The 15809-nt window shown below is 37.7% G+C and overlaps 1 protein-coding gene across 30 annotated transcripts in view; it reads left to right on the forward strand.

The window, feature by feature from the left end:
• The window catches only part of Nrxn1 (neurexin 1), a 1077006-nt gene that overhangs the window by 540656 nt on the left and 520541 nt on the right, over positions 1–15809 (forward strand). For 29 of the 30 annotated variants that reach the window (XM_057767124.1, XM_057767151.1, XM_057767179.1 and 26 more), the window contains one exon: positions 1490–1609. In XM_057767124.1, the coding sequence (XP_057623107.1) occupies positions 1490–1609 (120 nt within the window). Of the gene's footprint in view, positions 1–527; positions 552–1489; positions 1610–15809 lie in introns of those variants that run through there. The other variant, XM_057767390.1, reaches the window with a different exon arrangement.

Below are 15809 nucleotides of genomic sequence, written 5' to 3' on the forward strand. Positions count from 1 at the left end.
CTGCTTGGTGCCCTGTCATCACAGCAAAGCAGAGCTAAGGGTAGATAATACAGAGTCTCAAGTCATATTTGTAAGTGAAAGGCTTCACAAAATAAGAGGCAGAAGCACATGGAGAGGCACTTTCCCTGTAGGGACCACAGTCTCTGATGTGTACCATAGTCTTTACACAAAACAGCATACTGCATGTTCCAGTAAGTGAGGTGCTGAAGGAACCCATCCTATCTATACAGCAGAAGAGGAAGTCCAAGAGCTCCTTATGTTTCCCTCATTGTGTTATTGGCTAGACAAACCATTATATGTATATACACACAGATAGTGTAAATGTATAAAAATTATACTGCTTTCTCATTTTTTGGCTTCTCTTAAGATTTATGGCTGTTGATATTAATTTGTTTGCTATACATAGCATTTTTTCTCTCTATAGCAGCATGCTTTTTTTAATCTGAACATTCTGTTTGCCCCATTTCCATATTGCTTACTAACATTTAATATATTTTGCTTTTTTTTTAATTTTGCTGACAAAGTTGCATTGATGAAAGCTGACTTGCAAGGTAGATAGCCCTGTGTGTATAAAACAAGACTAAAACCCACCCTACACAGTAGAAACCCTAAAATAACAGTTTTTTGTTTGTTTGTTTTTATTTTTACATTTTCAGTAACTGTTATTTGGAGTCAGATTTAATTCCCCCCTTTCCTTTGGACGTTGTTTTGGATGTTGTGGAAGAAACCTCATTTTGTAGTGTAGTTTGTATGAGGCTTTCAGTCTTGGCCATGTTTGTACAGTCGCTGCCTTGAGTGCTGCAATCACATTCTTCCGTTCCTTCCGTTCTTCGTTATTCATTGTTGTAGTGGTGATTCTATAGAAAGAGTAGCCTTCCTTTTCTGTGTGTTCAGCAGGAGCATGCTATTACATTGTTTTAATTTTATGTTAACTGCATGCTATTGTCAGCGCATGTGAACTGATACTTGCCAACATACCTACCCAGAGCACTGAATAATTTCGACCTTAGACAGAGTGTATGCGTGGAAACGGCTGGATCTCATAGGGCACTTTTCCATAAGTCTGCTTGATTATTTTTTTGCCAATCTTTATCTCAATTTCATGATTTTATAATATCCATTTGTCATGGCTTCTCTATTCATTGCTACGAAGTTAAGGAGATCCATTCATTTTCTAATATCCTACTGGTGACAGACAATAATTAATGATGGAATGAGATTACCTGCTACCACCATGACCATCTCAGAGGCTCCATACTTCCTTTTACTATTGGTTGGCTTAGGTATAATTATGATGTATTTGTCTTGTACTTGAAGCTTAAGGCCTTCAGATTAAACGTCTCAGTTTCTAGTTCAGGTGTGTGAACTTTCAGAGCTAGCTTGGACATGTGATTTAAGGTGTTGGCAACTACTTTATGTGACCTAGCTCAAGTAAAGAACATTCTGGATTTTTAAAAAGAACCCAAATTTCTTTTGGCATGTTTTGCAGGGCCCAGCACAACCTGCCAAGAGGACTCATGTTCAAATCAAGGAGTCTGCTTGCAGCAATGGGACGGCTTCAGCTGTGACTGCAGCATGACTTCCTTCAGTGGGCCACTCTGCAACGACCGTAAGTACCTGTCCGACTGAGGACAGACACGTCACTGTCTCCAGCTACTGCTGCTGCACAATGGCTAAAATTATAAGTTTTTATATCATCTGAATAAGACCATCATAGATGTGGCACTCAGGGTTTTTTTTTTTTCTATAAATAAATAAATAAGCCCATTTTAAAAGAATATTTTTTCAGGGTTGTGAATAGCTAAATGCTTTAATGGTGGTTGTTGATTTTCAAATGTTGTAATTGTTTTTATTGGTTAATTATAACCATCTTATGGGAAAGAACATTGCTAGTTTCCAATATGTGAGATTCTTTTCAAAATGTTGAAACCTTGTTTCAATTTGTACTATGTAGCTTTTGAATTTGCCAAGTCATATCTTGAAATCCTTGGTTTCTATGTGTGGTTAGAAGTTTCATTTCTGTATCTTACTAACTCTTCTTCAGTAAGTCTGTTCTTCCCCATTCACTTTAAAAACACTATGTTTAATCATGTTTTCCAAGACATCTTTCTTGTTTTTTTTAAACAGGGTTTTTTTATTTGTATTTTATGTATGAGGACTCTGCATATACATCTGCAGGCCAGAAGAGGGCGTCAGGTCCCACTATAGATGGTCGTGAGTCACCATGTGGTTGCTGGGAATTGAACTCAGGACCTCTGGAAGAGCAGTCAGTGCTCTTAACCTCTGAGCCATCTCCCAGCCCCCCTTTCTTGTCTTTTATACACTTGAATTCTCCTCTTTAGTATCACAATGTGAGCATGATAGGTTATAGGGCCGTCATGTTCTATCACAGTCCTCTCCCAGGGACAGTATCAGAGCAGTGACAATTTTGAAGTAGAGTTAGCTGGCTAACAGAAGTTTTGTTTCTGAACTTTCAGATAGAATTGCTTCATAGGACTTCATCAAAATGATAAAAACATCTTCCACTGTCTATACAGGGTATTGACAATGCAGCTTCCTGTTTGGCCCTAGACCACATGCCTTGTGTTGTAAATGCTGCAGCATGGATGTCAAAGCTCTAGTCGAATGGGGAAGGGATGTGACAGTAGAAGGTCTGGACTGTACAGAGAGATTAAATTTGACTTTTGATTTAAGGAGAGCTGAGAGTTTTGATTTTGTTGTTGTTGTTGTTTAATTTTTGTCAGCAGATATGTGAATCACAGTATCAAAAGTAGAATCAAACTAAAGTAAGTCACGGAGTTGAATGCTTGCTAACTACAAATATAGTACAGTTCACTGGCTGTCTTTGGTGTCTGCCTAAATATCAACTTTAGGAAGCACAAACCAAAAGTAAGAAAGACTACTGGAAATTACTGGTAGCCAAGGGAAGAGGTCATCACATATTTTCAGTGTATAGCCTAGGACAAGTCACCTACGCTCCAGTAAATAACATCCTCCCATGCCTGTGCACACAGCCCTGTTCACACATAAAGTAGGAAGGACACTTGTTGAAAAGAAGTTGGAAAGGGTTTCAACAGGATAAGAAGAGGGGTGAGACAGGACAATGGTGTGAGAAAATTTAATGTAAAAAGACAACTTACTTTAAAAAAAAAGTTCTACGCCTGTGTGTATATTCATTTGAACTGGACTAATAAGGTTAATCATAGTAAGGCATGAGGCTGAGGCGACGATGGGTTAGAGATCCTGGAAGCAGCTGATCAGATGTAGTGTGTGTAGATGTGACCAAAATATACTGAAAATTCAAATAATAGAAGAAAAAATTTTAAAGCAACTACCCATGAATGCAGAAACATCTGATGTCTGCTTTTATGGGATCCTTTCCCCTAGTATATTGTAGCAGTAAAAATACATTCAAACCATCATGCATTTACATACACCTTGTATCTGTACGTCAAATTACTCTCAAGAACAACAGTCCCTTGTGAATGATATGCATAACCTCATACAGAGAGTAAGTGCATGCTTACATATACAAAAAGAAGACGAAGACTTTTAAAGAATGCTCACAAACGCTTGGTTAACATTTGCTTGCTTACCTGTAGACCAATGACTGCCTGCATTTGCTCCCGTTCAAAAATGACATAAACCTCTTTTCAAGGACTACCAGAAGACTGAGAATTTGTTATGATTTTATTATTGCAAATTGTTCATGCTGAACTCAATCTTGACAGATGTATGACTACATGTGGTAGTTTAGAGGGCTTTTTGGTATGAAAATATTTTTCATTTTGCTCAAGAACATTCTCTGCCAAACTCTGCTAAGCTGTTTCTCATGTTTTACAAAACAGTTGTCATTTGGTTGTGTCAGACTGTGTGTTCCATACACCAGCTAATGTGAAGAGTGCAATTTTCTGTACGTGTTCGTTAGGCTTTTCCTAAAGAATGTCAGATTCTGACCTCCCATATCAGGCTGTCTTCCAGGGAACTTTTGCAGAAACTATTTAAATGGTGTTCCAGGGGGACAGTTGTAGGGTTGGCAATGATAAGTCTAGTTGTTATTTCCCTGTAAATGGGTAAATGTCACTCAATAAATATGTCTACGGATATGCCTCTTGCACAAATCAGCACTAAATTTTGTTTGAGAGCTCTCAGAATACATGTATTTTAATTAAACCATTACCTCCTACTAGGTTTAATGGAAATGTGAAGTGTTCCCATGGTTTGAACATTGGTATTTTCCTGTGATGAGGATTTGTAGGTAAAGATTACTATTTAAAGGTACATTTTATTTTTAGGCAGTCACAATTTATATAAAACAACAGTAATTTTTACTTTGAAAACATACCTGTTAAAGATGAGAACTGAAGCCTCTGGACACATATTCTCACCTTTTACATACATCCTGTCTCCTGATCTCTCTATTGTTTTGTTTTCATACAAGAAACACAACTAGTAGTAATGTGATTTCTTAGATTTTAGCAAGCACCCTTCCTCTGTTGAGGTTGATTTTAAAGTAAAAAACAAGTAGCAAACAAGAAGCCTAGAGCCACTGAGAGAACATTTCTTCCTGTTATTTCACCTTATCTCAGTTACCGGTCCACAAACTTCTTGACGGAAACTCCCAAATCATAACAGATTAAAAAAAAAAAAAAATGGAAAAAGACATAAACATTTCAATATAGAAAAAGAACACAGTGCATGGAAGAAGAACCCTTCCCCCCAGCAGAACTTCTAAGTGTCATCTATCTGATACGATTTATAGAGTGGGTTGAGTAACTAGACATTTTTATTTATATTATCCTGGAGATATAATTACCAGTGTGATGATGGGAATACATTATAACTTGCAAGTAAAATCTTGGATAGATCATACTAATTAATTGAATTGAAAGGAGTCTTTCATAAACACAGGCATGTTTGTAAAGTGATGCCGGAGGTTATTTTTAAAAATATGTATGTATGTGTTTAAGCAAACCCCTTTATCCCTGGAGAATTGCCATTCTAGAGATGGACTCATTAACAAACAATTGTAGGCTGTGGCTGGGTGTGGTGTCATGCATCACATTCTTCTTCTATACAGGATCAAATTCCAGGTCCTTGAACCATCATTTTTTTTTTCTGGCTTATTATAGTAATATTTTTACTACTGTTCACTTCCCATCCCTCCTTATTCCAAATCCATTTTGTTCCTCTCCTACTTTTATCCTTCCTGGTCTAAATGCCACCAAAATCTCCTGTCTGATTCTTCCAAGCAGAGGCAGTTTCTTTACTTCTCTGAATTCCTATAGGATTCTGCACTATTGTATTAGCCATTACTATCTACCGTAGAGTTTATGTTTGACTTATCTCTCTAAAAGGGTCTATATTATTTTCCTAGGAAGAATATTATTTGTGTTTTAAAATGTCCTGTATTATGGATCATATATCTGAGGTTTGTACAGCATGTTGTAGATAACTGGTAATAACAGAGGCTTACGAAGGCGATGGTAAGTGAATATAAGAAGCTTGCCAAAAGATTTCTAGTGTGTCTACTATGCTAAATTTATTAGTCTGGAGTTAATAAGACCCTTTGTCTGACAGTGGCCTTCATTTCTACACTTAGATATTGACACACTGTATATGCTGTGACTGCCAACTGACTTACTCACGGAATCCTCCACATTGCGTTTTCCAACTTCTTCCCATTTCACGGGCTAATTTCTCCACCTGCTGAATGCTCTTATCCTACCTGAAATGCATCCCTCTCACTTTATCTTCCTGCAGAAATGTAGTTTCACTTACAATCTGTGTTTAAACTGTTCCATGCCATGGAAACAAAGTTGCTGTCCTAGACGGGGCATTGCCATTTCCTTGTTTGAAGTGGAAAGGAAATCATGTATTACACCACCTCCCATTATTTTAAGTAGCAGATAGATGTTACCTTTCTCTTTAACTCTTTGCCAGGTGTTCAGTATGTTTTAAGTCTGTATTAGGAGTTTTCATTCATTTTGAAACATCTATCTACTGCTTACTTACATGGCCATACCTACCCACCATCATGAAACCAGTGTGCTATCCTTTGCTGCTTTCACCCTGTGGTACAGATTCAAATCATATTATCTAATTTAATGGTAGGTTGGAGGAGATGAATATGTATGCCTATGATCACACAGAAAATAGCAAACATAATAACATTGTCACATTACATTAGTGTGGAAGTGTAGTGTGCCAAATTACAGTTCAGCTTCAAGCATGTCTTTTCCCATAAGGGAGTAATACATCACACTGCTGTTGGGTGCTGTGGCTGTAGGAGGGTGTGGGCTCAGATATTAAAAGACTATTTTCAAAATTCTAAACTTTGCCAAGGGAAAAACCTTTTGGAAAGGAATTCAGTGTGTCCTTTGTGTTTGAATTACAAATATCCACTAAACCAAGGCTGAAAAACATTTGACAGTCTTTTTACTATGACATTTAGAAATATCATAAGCTTTATTTCTTATTTCTTTTGGTTGTTTGAAAAGAGAATCCAATATTCACTGTCTAATGGAAAGGAATCCTAACATGCATAAAAATAACTTAGATCTAAGTAATATGCCTCTCCTGTTTAGGATGCTAATGTTATTATGCTGCAAGATGTTTTGCTGTTATTTAGGGCTGAATACTATTTCTCAATTAGCTATGTCTACAGTCAAATTCTCATTGTGAATGTGGGGAGTCTCATTAACCCTTAGTCATCATGAATTTCTAAGTGTTGTCCTTAAGCTATTGAAGAAAAGTCACAAGCTATATCTCTATCTATCTATCTATCTATCTATCTATCTATCTATCTATCTATCTATCTATCTATCTATCTGGACAACCCTTGGATAACTTAGATAACTATGGGAAATTAGGGTCAGTCTTGTCTCAAGTTAAACTATAAAGGATTATAATACTATTCACACCAAGTCAAAAATGTTTCATCTATATGAGAAAAAAAAATAAGCAAGTAGAAAAATCCCAAAGTGATAGGTTAAAATACTTCTACCTGAGTACTGAGTTTTAGCACCTATAGAGTTGCTGTGTGCTCTTTAACTTTAGTAGCCTTTTACAAATGTACAAACATATCAGGGTGGGCATAGAAGCCCCGTTTGAGATGTTTTCTTTACCTGTGTGCTTTTCTATTATTCTTCTCTCAATTTCCTAACTTGATTGACACTGTTGACTTTTTTATAGAACAGTTCAGAGTAATCTTTTTATAAGTACGGGGTAGCCTTCCGTGTTTGCATTTCTATAGCAATGTTATCAAATCCCACCAGAGTCCAGCCAGCCAAGGTAGCTCTGAGATAGTTTGCCAATCCCCTTGTTAATTTTCCTTAAGAACTAATAATGACTCTAGTTTTAAAGGTACCATTTGTGTATTCTCTTTCTAGGTGAGGGGGCACTTTGCTCACGGCTCTTGCTATACCCAGATACATGGTTCAAGTTAGAATACAACATTCCAAGAATATTCTTGCTATGTAAAATTCTAGACTTTTGGTTTATCTTTACTTTTAAAATTGAATTTGTTTTCTTTATAATTACACACTGGATGCCCCTCAGAGCAGATGATCCACCATGATGTCTTTTCAGAATATTGTATACTACTAAGTGTTACTAATAAATACCGAATATCCATCTGTTAATTGAAAAATTATATGACAAGAATGCTTTGTTTAAATACTCCTCCTGCTTTATGGAATCAAAGAATTAATATTTTAAAGGAGTACGCAGTTAAACATAATTAGCTTAGGTTTTAGGAAGTCTTCATTTAAAGGAATGCTCCTTGTGTTTGAAATGCTGATTGAAGCAGAGGTGATTTGCATCCTATATTGTCATAGATATGCATTGCTGTTGCATAAGAACTACAAAAACCTATGTAGTTCTGTTTGCGAAGGCTGCTCATTCATTTCCTGGCCACTCAAACCCGAAATACTTACACAGAAACTGTATTAATTAAATCACTGCTTGGCCTATTAGCTTATGTGTATTTCTAGCTAACCTTTTTATCTTAAATCAACCTATCTCTATTAATTTGTGCATCACCACGAGATTGTGGCCTACCAGCAAGGTTTCTATGTCTGCCTCTACCAGTTGCTAGATTGTGTCTCCTCCTCTATATGCTTGGAATTACAGCCTTACTCAACTCTGTGCTGCAATAGGCCTAAAGAAGATACTTTATTAACCAATGGTATTCACAGCATACAGAGGGGAATCCCACATCACATCTCCTTTTCTGTCAAAATAAAAAGGAAGATTTTAACTTTAACATAGCAATTTTACATACAACAAAACATTTATCAATCAAGAATTATAGTTACAATATTTATACCTACTTTATCTTTTATCATAACTAAGGAAAACTATATCCTTCAACTCCATCAAAGATTCCAGAAGGATATAATATTACCTACGTTAACAGCAAGCGCATTGTAAGCAACTTCCAATACTCTAGAATTGACAGAGACATCACGCTGCCTGGACAGTCATCCAAAGTTCTTTTGTAACATTGAGGCACGCATCTTCAGCCTACAGGCCCATAGTATCCAAAAGACTTTTCCATGAAGCAGGAAATTCTAAAGACAGTTTCACCTATGTTGGTAGTTTGTCAGTCACATTTTTGTGTGTCCTGCAGAATGTTTTGCAGACTCTTTCATGAAGCAGGAACCCTGAAGAACTGTCTCACCTTCTTTAGGCAACTTTGACAGTCATTTTCTGTGGGTCCTATATATCCAGTTTATACAACATAGCATCAAGCAGTCCAGGCATGAGCAGTTTCTTGCCCAAATGGCTAACAAACTCCATAAGGAGTCTCTTTGATGCCCATTATCCTCTTGAAGTAGATAGGTTCTGCCAGTAGCTGATGTGTCTCATTGTCGTGAAAAGTCTTAAGTTCTTAAAACACTTTAAATGCCATATTTTGTAGTTCTTTTAAAGATTTGAAAGATAACTATTCATCTGAAACATATCTCTATACATCTAGAAAACCTAAGATGACTAGAAACTTGACTATTATAGATAATATATGTTAACCTATATTTTCTTAATTATACATTACATTTTTAAGTGATCTGCACAAACACAATACCTTAATCAAGAGCAGAAATATACATTTAGCAAAACTGACCTTAAATTTGTATCAATAGACCAAGATCTACACCAATGTAAAGTATTTATCTCTATATCATATCCCCATTTAAATGTAAATAAACATTTACAAACAATATTTGGAAGCTCCTATCACTATATTTTGATGTTGTAACCTATTTAATATGGACTACAAAGTCTGATCCTTATGCTTTATAAACCTTATGCATTGAGTAATCAAAACATCTCCTTTTCATTAATTCTAAAGTAAGAATTCTAGGAGTGGATGACAGTTTAGACAATATTTCGATATGAATGAGCTATCAGTCTGTCTTCAGCCTACTCTCGGCTGTACATCATTGGTTCTTCCAGGGAGGCACCCATGCAGTGTCAGTCTGTTTCTCAAGGGCAACTAACACTGTGATTATTCCAAGACTCCTCTCTCTTGCTGTTCTGAGATGTTAATTTTCAGTTCTAGGCTGCATGAAAATTTGTTTTTGACTTCTAAACACAGTCAAAAACTCAGAGTGAGCTGTCAAAGGCAGGCGGCTGTCGTTCACTTCCAGCTCTGTCATTAAAAAGCACTGATTATGAAGGAGAGCTGGGGATCTTCTGTGATTTTTCTGTGGTCGGTCTTCAAAAATCATAATTGAACATTTGATCAAGAAATCAGGCAAAATATTTCCAAAATGTCTTTTGTTTAAATCGGATTTTTCAGTGCATGGGATAGGAAATGGACAGCCAACATTCAGTATCATGCTAATCAATAAATGTGTACTAAGTCATTGACTATTTTAATTGCATCTCAGCTTTTTCTTTATCTAGTTGAGGCAGAAAATGGTTAAATAATGTCAGAGCCCGAAGTGTATAGTGTAATCTTTGAAGGGCTTTGGAATACATCTGAGAAGAGCATAAAGGAATGCATGAAGTCCCTAGCATGGAAATTTATGACAAGATCAATTGTAAATGAAAATGTGTTCATTTTCAAGGCCAAGGCCCTTCCTGATTGTAGGGAAGAGGACAAAAGCTCTCTGGGAATGTACCCAGTCCAGTAAAAAGGTCACAATAAAAATAATATTTACTTGCATTAAGGAATAATTCAAATCTTAAGGGGGGGATTTCAACTGTGAACAAATTATGCCTGGTAGCAATCCCTTTTCCTTCCTTGAACAAAGCATTTGGTGTCTTTAATGAGATTTACTGTGGCAATTAATATGTGTAGACTTCTTTAATAGGGAGGAGTTACAGTCTTCTCTCTGGCTTCGTGCTGTAGTGCATTTTTACCTCAGTGGTAGCATTTGGCAGCAACATATAATTCATACAAAAATCAGTGTTAGCTCTAGGTTTTATGGAATGTGTGATTTAATGACTCTAATGATCTAAATTCACATCTTTCAGAAAATTACCTATGAAATATAAGACTTAATCTTCCCTGAATTTGGTAACACAGGAAGGCACAAATACATTTTCTTACTTGAAATGGTTTTAAATGGAACAAATTTTATAAAAGGATCAACCAATATAGAAAGATTTTTTTAAATGGATCGTGAACAAAGAAGCTGCATTTGAAGGAGACAGGAGAAACAGTGTTTGAGTAGGTGTGAAGGTGTCTTATAAATATATAACATATGACCCTTTAAAGAGAAAATCAGATGGAATATGCAGCAGAAAAATGAAGAATACATTTTGCTTGGGCTCTTCACTTGGTGTGTGTTCTGATATTTGGAAGTTTTTCCGTCGGAATCTTTGGATCATAGTAGTTCAGAACACTGCTGGTACTGTACCCTCTGCTAGTTAAAGCAGGCTATTTAATTTGTGAAACTTCTCCAGGTCACAATGTCTGAAGTTCCTGAAATATCTTTTTGTCAACTCTTGACGTTGCATGACTTGCTCACCTGGTGAACCTTGGAGTGAGGATTCAAGTTTATGCAGCGCTGAAGTAGGACTGGAGCAAAGTGCTGCTACTGAGTCTGTGAACTGCCTGTTGATGCCGTCTGTCATGGATCTGCTCTCTCAGGCCCTACTTTGGGAAGCACTCAGTTTCACTAAATTAAAAACAGGAAAAGTGATAGAGAGACACCAGCTCATCTCAGCCGCAAGAGACACCACAGGAGTAATTAAACTGAATTCGGGAAGTCAGGCACATCCTTTTTATTGATAGTGACAATAATTCTGTAAATCAAAATCTTGAAAGCATCAGCAGTGTTGTTAAAAAGTGCTAAAGCTAAAACCTGAGGTTCCTGAAAGCAATCTCGTGAGAATTCACCCCGGGCTACAGGACACAGTGTGTAAAATTGCCCTGGGTGCAGGGTCTGTACTACCTGTGGGCAAAACTGTAGTGACCATGACCCCCGTGACTGAACCTTGGGAACGCTGCTGTGTAAAGCCAAGCAGAGATGTTCTGCAGTACCAGCTCTCACTTTTGGTTTTAAGGTTGCCATGAAAACTCTCTCCTAGCTGGGTGGTGGTGGCACACGCCTTTAATCCCAGCACTCTGGAGGCAGAGGCAGGCGGATCTCTGTGAGTTCGAGGCCAGCCTGGTCTACAAGAACTAGTTCCAGGACAGGGACCAAAAAGCTACAGAGAAACCCTGTCTCGAAAAATAAAAAAAAAAAAAAAAGAAAAGAAAAGAAAACTCTCTCCTTATTCGCCTATTTCTTCTTGTAAAGTTGTCAGGAGCACTCGTTGCTATTCATTGTCCCAGCTACTTCTTGTCGTTTCTTTCAACATGGAAGTACTTCAGAACTGTATGCAACAGGTTCTCTTCTGCGTTTGGCATGCCTTATCAGCTCTGAGACAGGCTACATACACACGTGCTAGGGTAATCACTAAGTGACATCTGTGCCTTCATCTCTGCCAAGGTGCTTCCTCCTCTGGATTGGCCTCTTCTACTCCACTCTGCCTCAGAACATGCAGCCTGTTCAGCTACAATACTTCTTACTGGGCAATTTATTCTGCTTGGGTGCCAGATACTTACTTCCTAAACGGTCTCTGTGGATGCCCTTAGTTTTCATTTTTGCATCTCATTCCTCCACTTTTGGTGCGATTTCTTATGGTGTTTACTATGTATTAGATGCTTGCTAATAGGAGAAGAGTTGTGTCTCAAAGCCTCCCTCAGTTAAGTGATTGTGTGTGTGTGTGTATGTGTGTGTGTATGTATGTTTTCATGTAGACCCATTTCATGCCTACAGTTTATTAGATAATGCATGTATATATTATGTAACACCTAGCAGGGATAATTATGTTTTTATCTCATTATTTTAAATGCATTTTATTACCTCTCTTCTTTACTCCAATAAGCTTAGATTTTTATGTAATTAGAAAGAAAGCATTTTGAGTACAGGTGTATGTGTATGAGTGTATGTGCATGCATTTGTGCTTTTGTAAATATATGCATGTGTGTGTGTGTGTTTGTGTGTGTGTAAGCATATATTCATGGGAAGCACATATTATTAAATGACCATCTGTTTCACTTTCTTCAGCCTCTGGAGTCCTGCTTTTTATAGTATCCTGTTAGATTTGACAAATGCTAGGACTTGCTGTGATTTCAAAAAAGCCACTTTTGTTCACTTTACTTTTTCCGCACTAATTAGATGATACCTGCAGGAATAATCTCAGCACAATGAAATGCTGCACTGTCTATTTGATTTTTATTGTTTGAGAATTAAGCCTGTGCAGAAGTGGAATATTTTTTCAAGGACATAACATAGTATCCCTGGAGAAAATGGGATGTGTCTCATGATAGTACATCATTTGTGTGTCCTGTTCTAGTCCACCACTCTCCTGGAAGGGCTTGCCAAGTGTGTTCCCTCTGCAGCAGTTACCTGAAGACAATGTGCACACTTGGTGTTTTATAAACAGTATTATTTTTAAAAAAAATTCTTGCTATTTTTCCTCTCTACATTAACTATCCTGGATATAGTATTTTTATTTTTATTTATTTATTTATTTATTTATTTATTTATTTATTTATTTTGGTTTTTTGAGACAGGGTTTCTCTGTAGCTTTGGAGCTTGTCCTGGAACTAGCTCTTGTATATCAGGCTGGACTCAAACTCTCAGAGATCCACCTGTCTCTGCCTCCCGAGTGCTGGGATTAAAGGCGTGTGCCACCACCACCAGGCCTATAGTATTTTTATAAACACTTGTGTCAAGATCACAAGACTCACTCTGTCTGGGCGCTGTGCTATTGTAGGAGAGTATTTGGGAAATTATCTTAATAAGAAGGCTACCCTCTGGCTTTCTTCCTACACACCCTTTTGGGTGTGAGAAACCTTCTTGCCAAAACATGGTGACGGCAAAAGAAACAGGGCATACTCGGGTATTAGAGGAACAGAGAACACCAAAAATAGTTAGAAATAAATGGCAAGAAATGGAACTTGTTAACCTGAATTAAAGGAAGGCAGTTAACAAAGAGTTTAGATATCATGAGGAATTTCCAAATTGTGGTTCTGAGGTTGGTAATGCCAATGGAACTTCTAAACCAGCTACAACTGCATGGTGTCAGGCCTTTCTTACTGCGGTCATCCTGCCCCTGACACCGGTCATGATGCAGGCATCTATGTAGTGCAAGACTCCAGATCATGTGGCACACCCTCCATGGGAGGCAGACAGACTAGATCCCTGCAGCAATTCCTCTAGTGTGTGCTTCCATATAACAGCAGACTTTATTTGGTAAAGAATTTCTCTAAGGAATTTTTATTAACAAAACTTTTTGTGGTGCCTTAAGCCATAATCTTACCTATTTTATACATGATATTTTGAAGCAAATATATGTATGTGTGTGTACACACACACACACACACACACACACACACACATATATTTGCATGTGTATATAAATTGAATTCCTGGTAAACGGAAATCCACCATTGCTGATGTAATAAGCCAATAAAGCCGAATTATTGAATCCAGGTTTATTCTGAGCAAAGCCTTCCTGGGTGGCCCCAGGAGAAGTTAAGGAGACCACAGGGGAACCCAGGAGACGGGGGCTTTTTAATGCCCTTTAGGGATGGAGTGGTCAGTGGCAGGCTTTCTCAGGGACAGAATCTGGACTGAGGTAACTCCAGGAGAGGGGGTTTGGGGTAGAACTTTCAACCGAACATTTCAGACTCTTTGGTTATTTGAAGCCAAAGACTGGGGTGAATTTTCTACCAGAACACTTGTCTTTAAAAGGGTCCGCAGAGCTCTAAGGTGGTCTGGGATTCACATCATTGCTTTCCTTTGGTGCTTTCTATTTCCACAGCTTTCATGTCTATTTTTACCACATTGGAGGCCTTTCTAGGTTCAGTTTATAGCTCAGTCATACCACACTAATTTCAGCCAGCAACTGTAACTCCTCAGTTGCCGCCTGCTTCTCTAGAAGTGGTCTGGCCACTTAGGTTGCAGCCTGGAGAGAATTCTGCTCCCTGGGGATACTGGCCCTGTTGATTCTGTTAAAGGTAGCTCTATTGTTCTAATTACTAATAAGACTCGAGATTCAAAGCCTGGGATGAAACCCAGAGAGCTCAGAGAGGTTGAGCAACTACTTAATTCTCGCTCCTTGCTGGTGGCCACCAAAGAACCATGCATGCTTCTGCTTGACCAAATCAGACAAAGCTATGCCACTCTAAATCCTTCCCTACTTCCTTCCTGTGTCTCAATCTCTCCCGGATACCCTCTAATGCTCTACGGTTATTTACTATCTACTATTTGCTAATACAGCCTCCTTACCCAAAGTTAATATTTAATTAATGCAAATGCAAACTTGGAATTCACAGTGTGATCAAATATTCCCCCCAGCAAACTGTATTTTATCCAAAAATCATAAAAACAAAACCGTCTCTGCCTAGTCCTTCATGTTCGAAAAGGAAATTTGAATGAATCTTTAGACACAGGGGACAGAAGACAGACTGGCAGTATTTGTCTCTTTCCTGTTGTAAAGTTATTCATTTATAACTTCCTTCAGATAAGAATTTGTATTGCATTTGTCTAAAATTGAAAGTCTGCCAGTATAAATAGTATTCCTAATGTACTTGTTTACTAAAAGTATAATTATTATCAGCAAACATTCTGATGATTAAAAAAATTATTTTTATGACCAGGAATAGTATTGCTAACTGAAACCCTACTATAACCCTACTATGTGCTAGGTCATTACACTGATCTTTTTTCTAGTTTTTTTTTTTTTTTATTAACAACCACAGAGGTCATCTGAGAAAACTTATATCTAAGGTAAAGAATGGTGCCCCTGTTCTCTTGTTCATCAGTTAGACTGATGAACTACATCATGAAATGGTCTGATATATATATTCGCAAGACTATTTGCTATAGATTTCTTCATTGCAGAAGATGAGGAACTGAGTCAGAGCAAGCCTGGTGCTGCGTTTTGTTCTACGTAGCTCACGCACAGCCCTGCAGCCCCGCATCCTGGGCCTGTCTTTGTAAATAGACACTTAATGAAACCTCACAAAGCCCACTGCCTCACCAAGTTGCTGAACAGGATTAATGAAGGAGTATAAGGTTTGATTGCTGCCCAAGGGAGGGGAATCTGCAGCATCCTCCATGTTTGGGGGTCATGCAGTCACTTTCCACTTAAGATAGCACAAGAATGGAAGGGTATATTAAAGAAAAAAAATAAAATCATTAACATGTAAATTTTTTCCTAGACAGCAGGTGTAAAGGCAGTTTTCTAGTATGAATTTTGGGTGTTTAGTGTGGGAAAGATCATCTTTGCCAGTGAGACTG

This window comes from Chionomys nivalis, chromosome 1 (assembly GCF_950005125.1).
Source record: "Chionomys nivalis chromosome 1, mChiNiv1.1, whole genome shotgun sequence".
Taxonomy (NCBI): Eukaryota; Metazoa; Chordata; class Mammalia; order Rodentia; family Cricetidae; genus Chionomys; species Chionomys nivalis.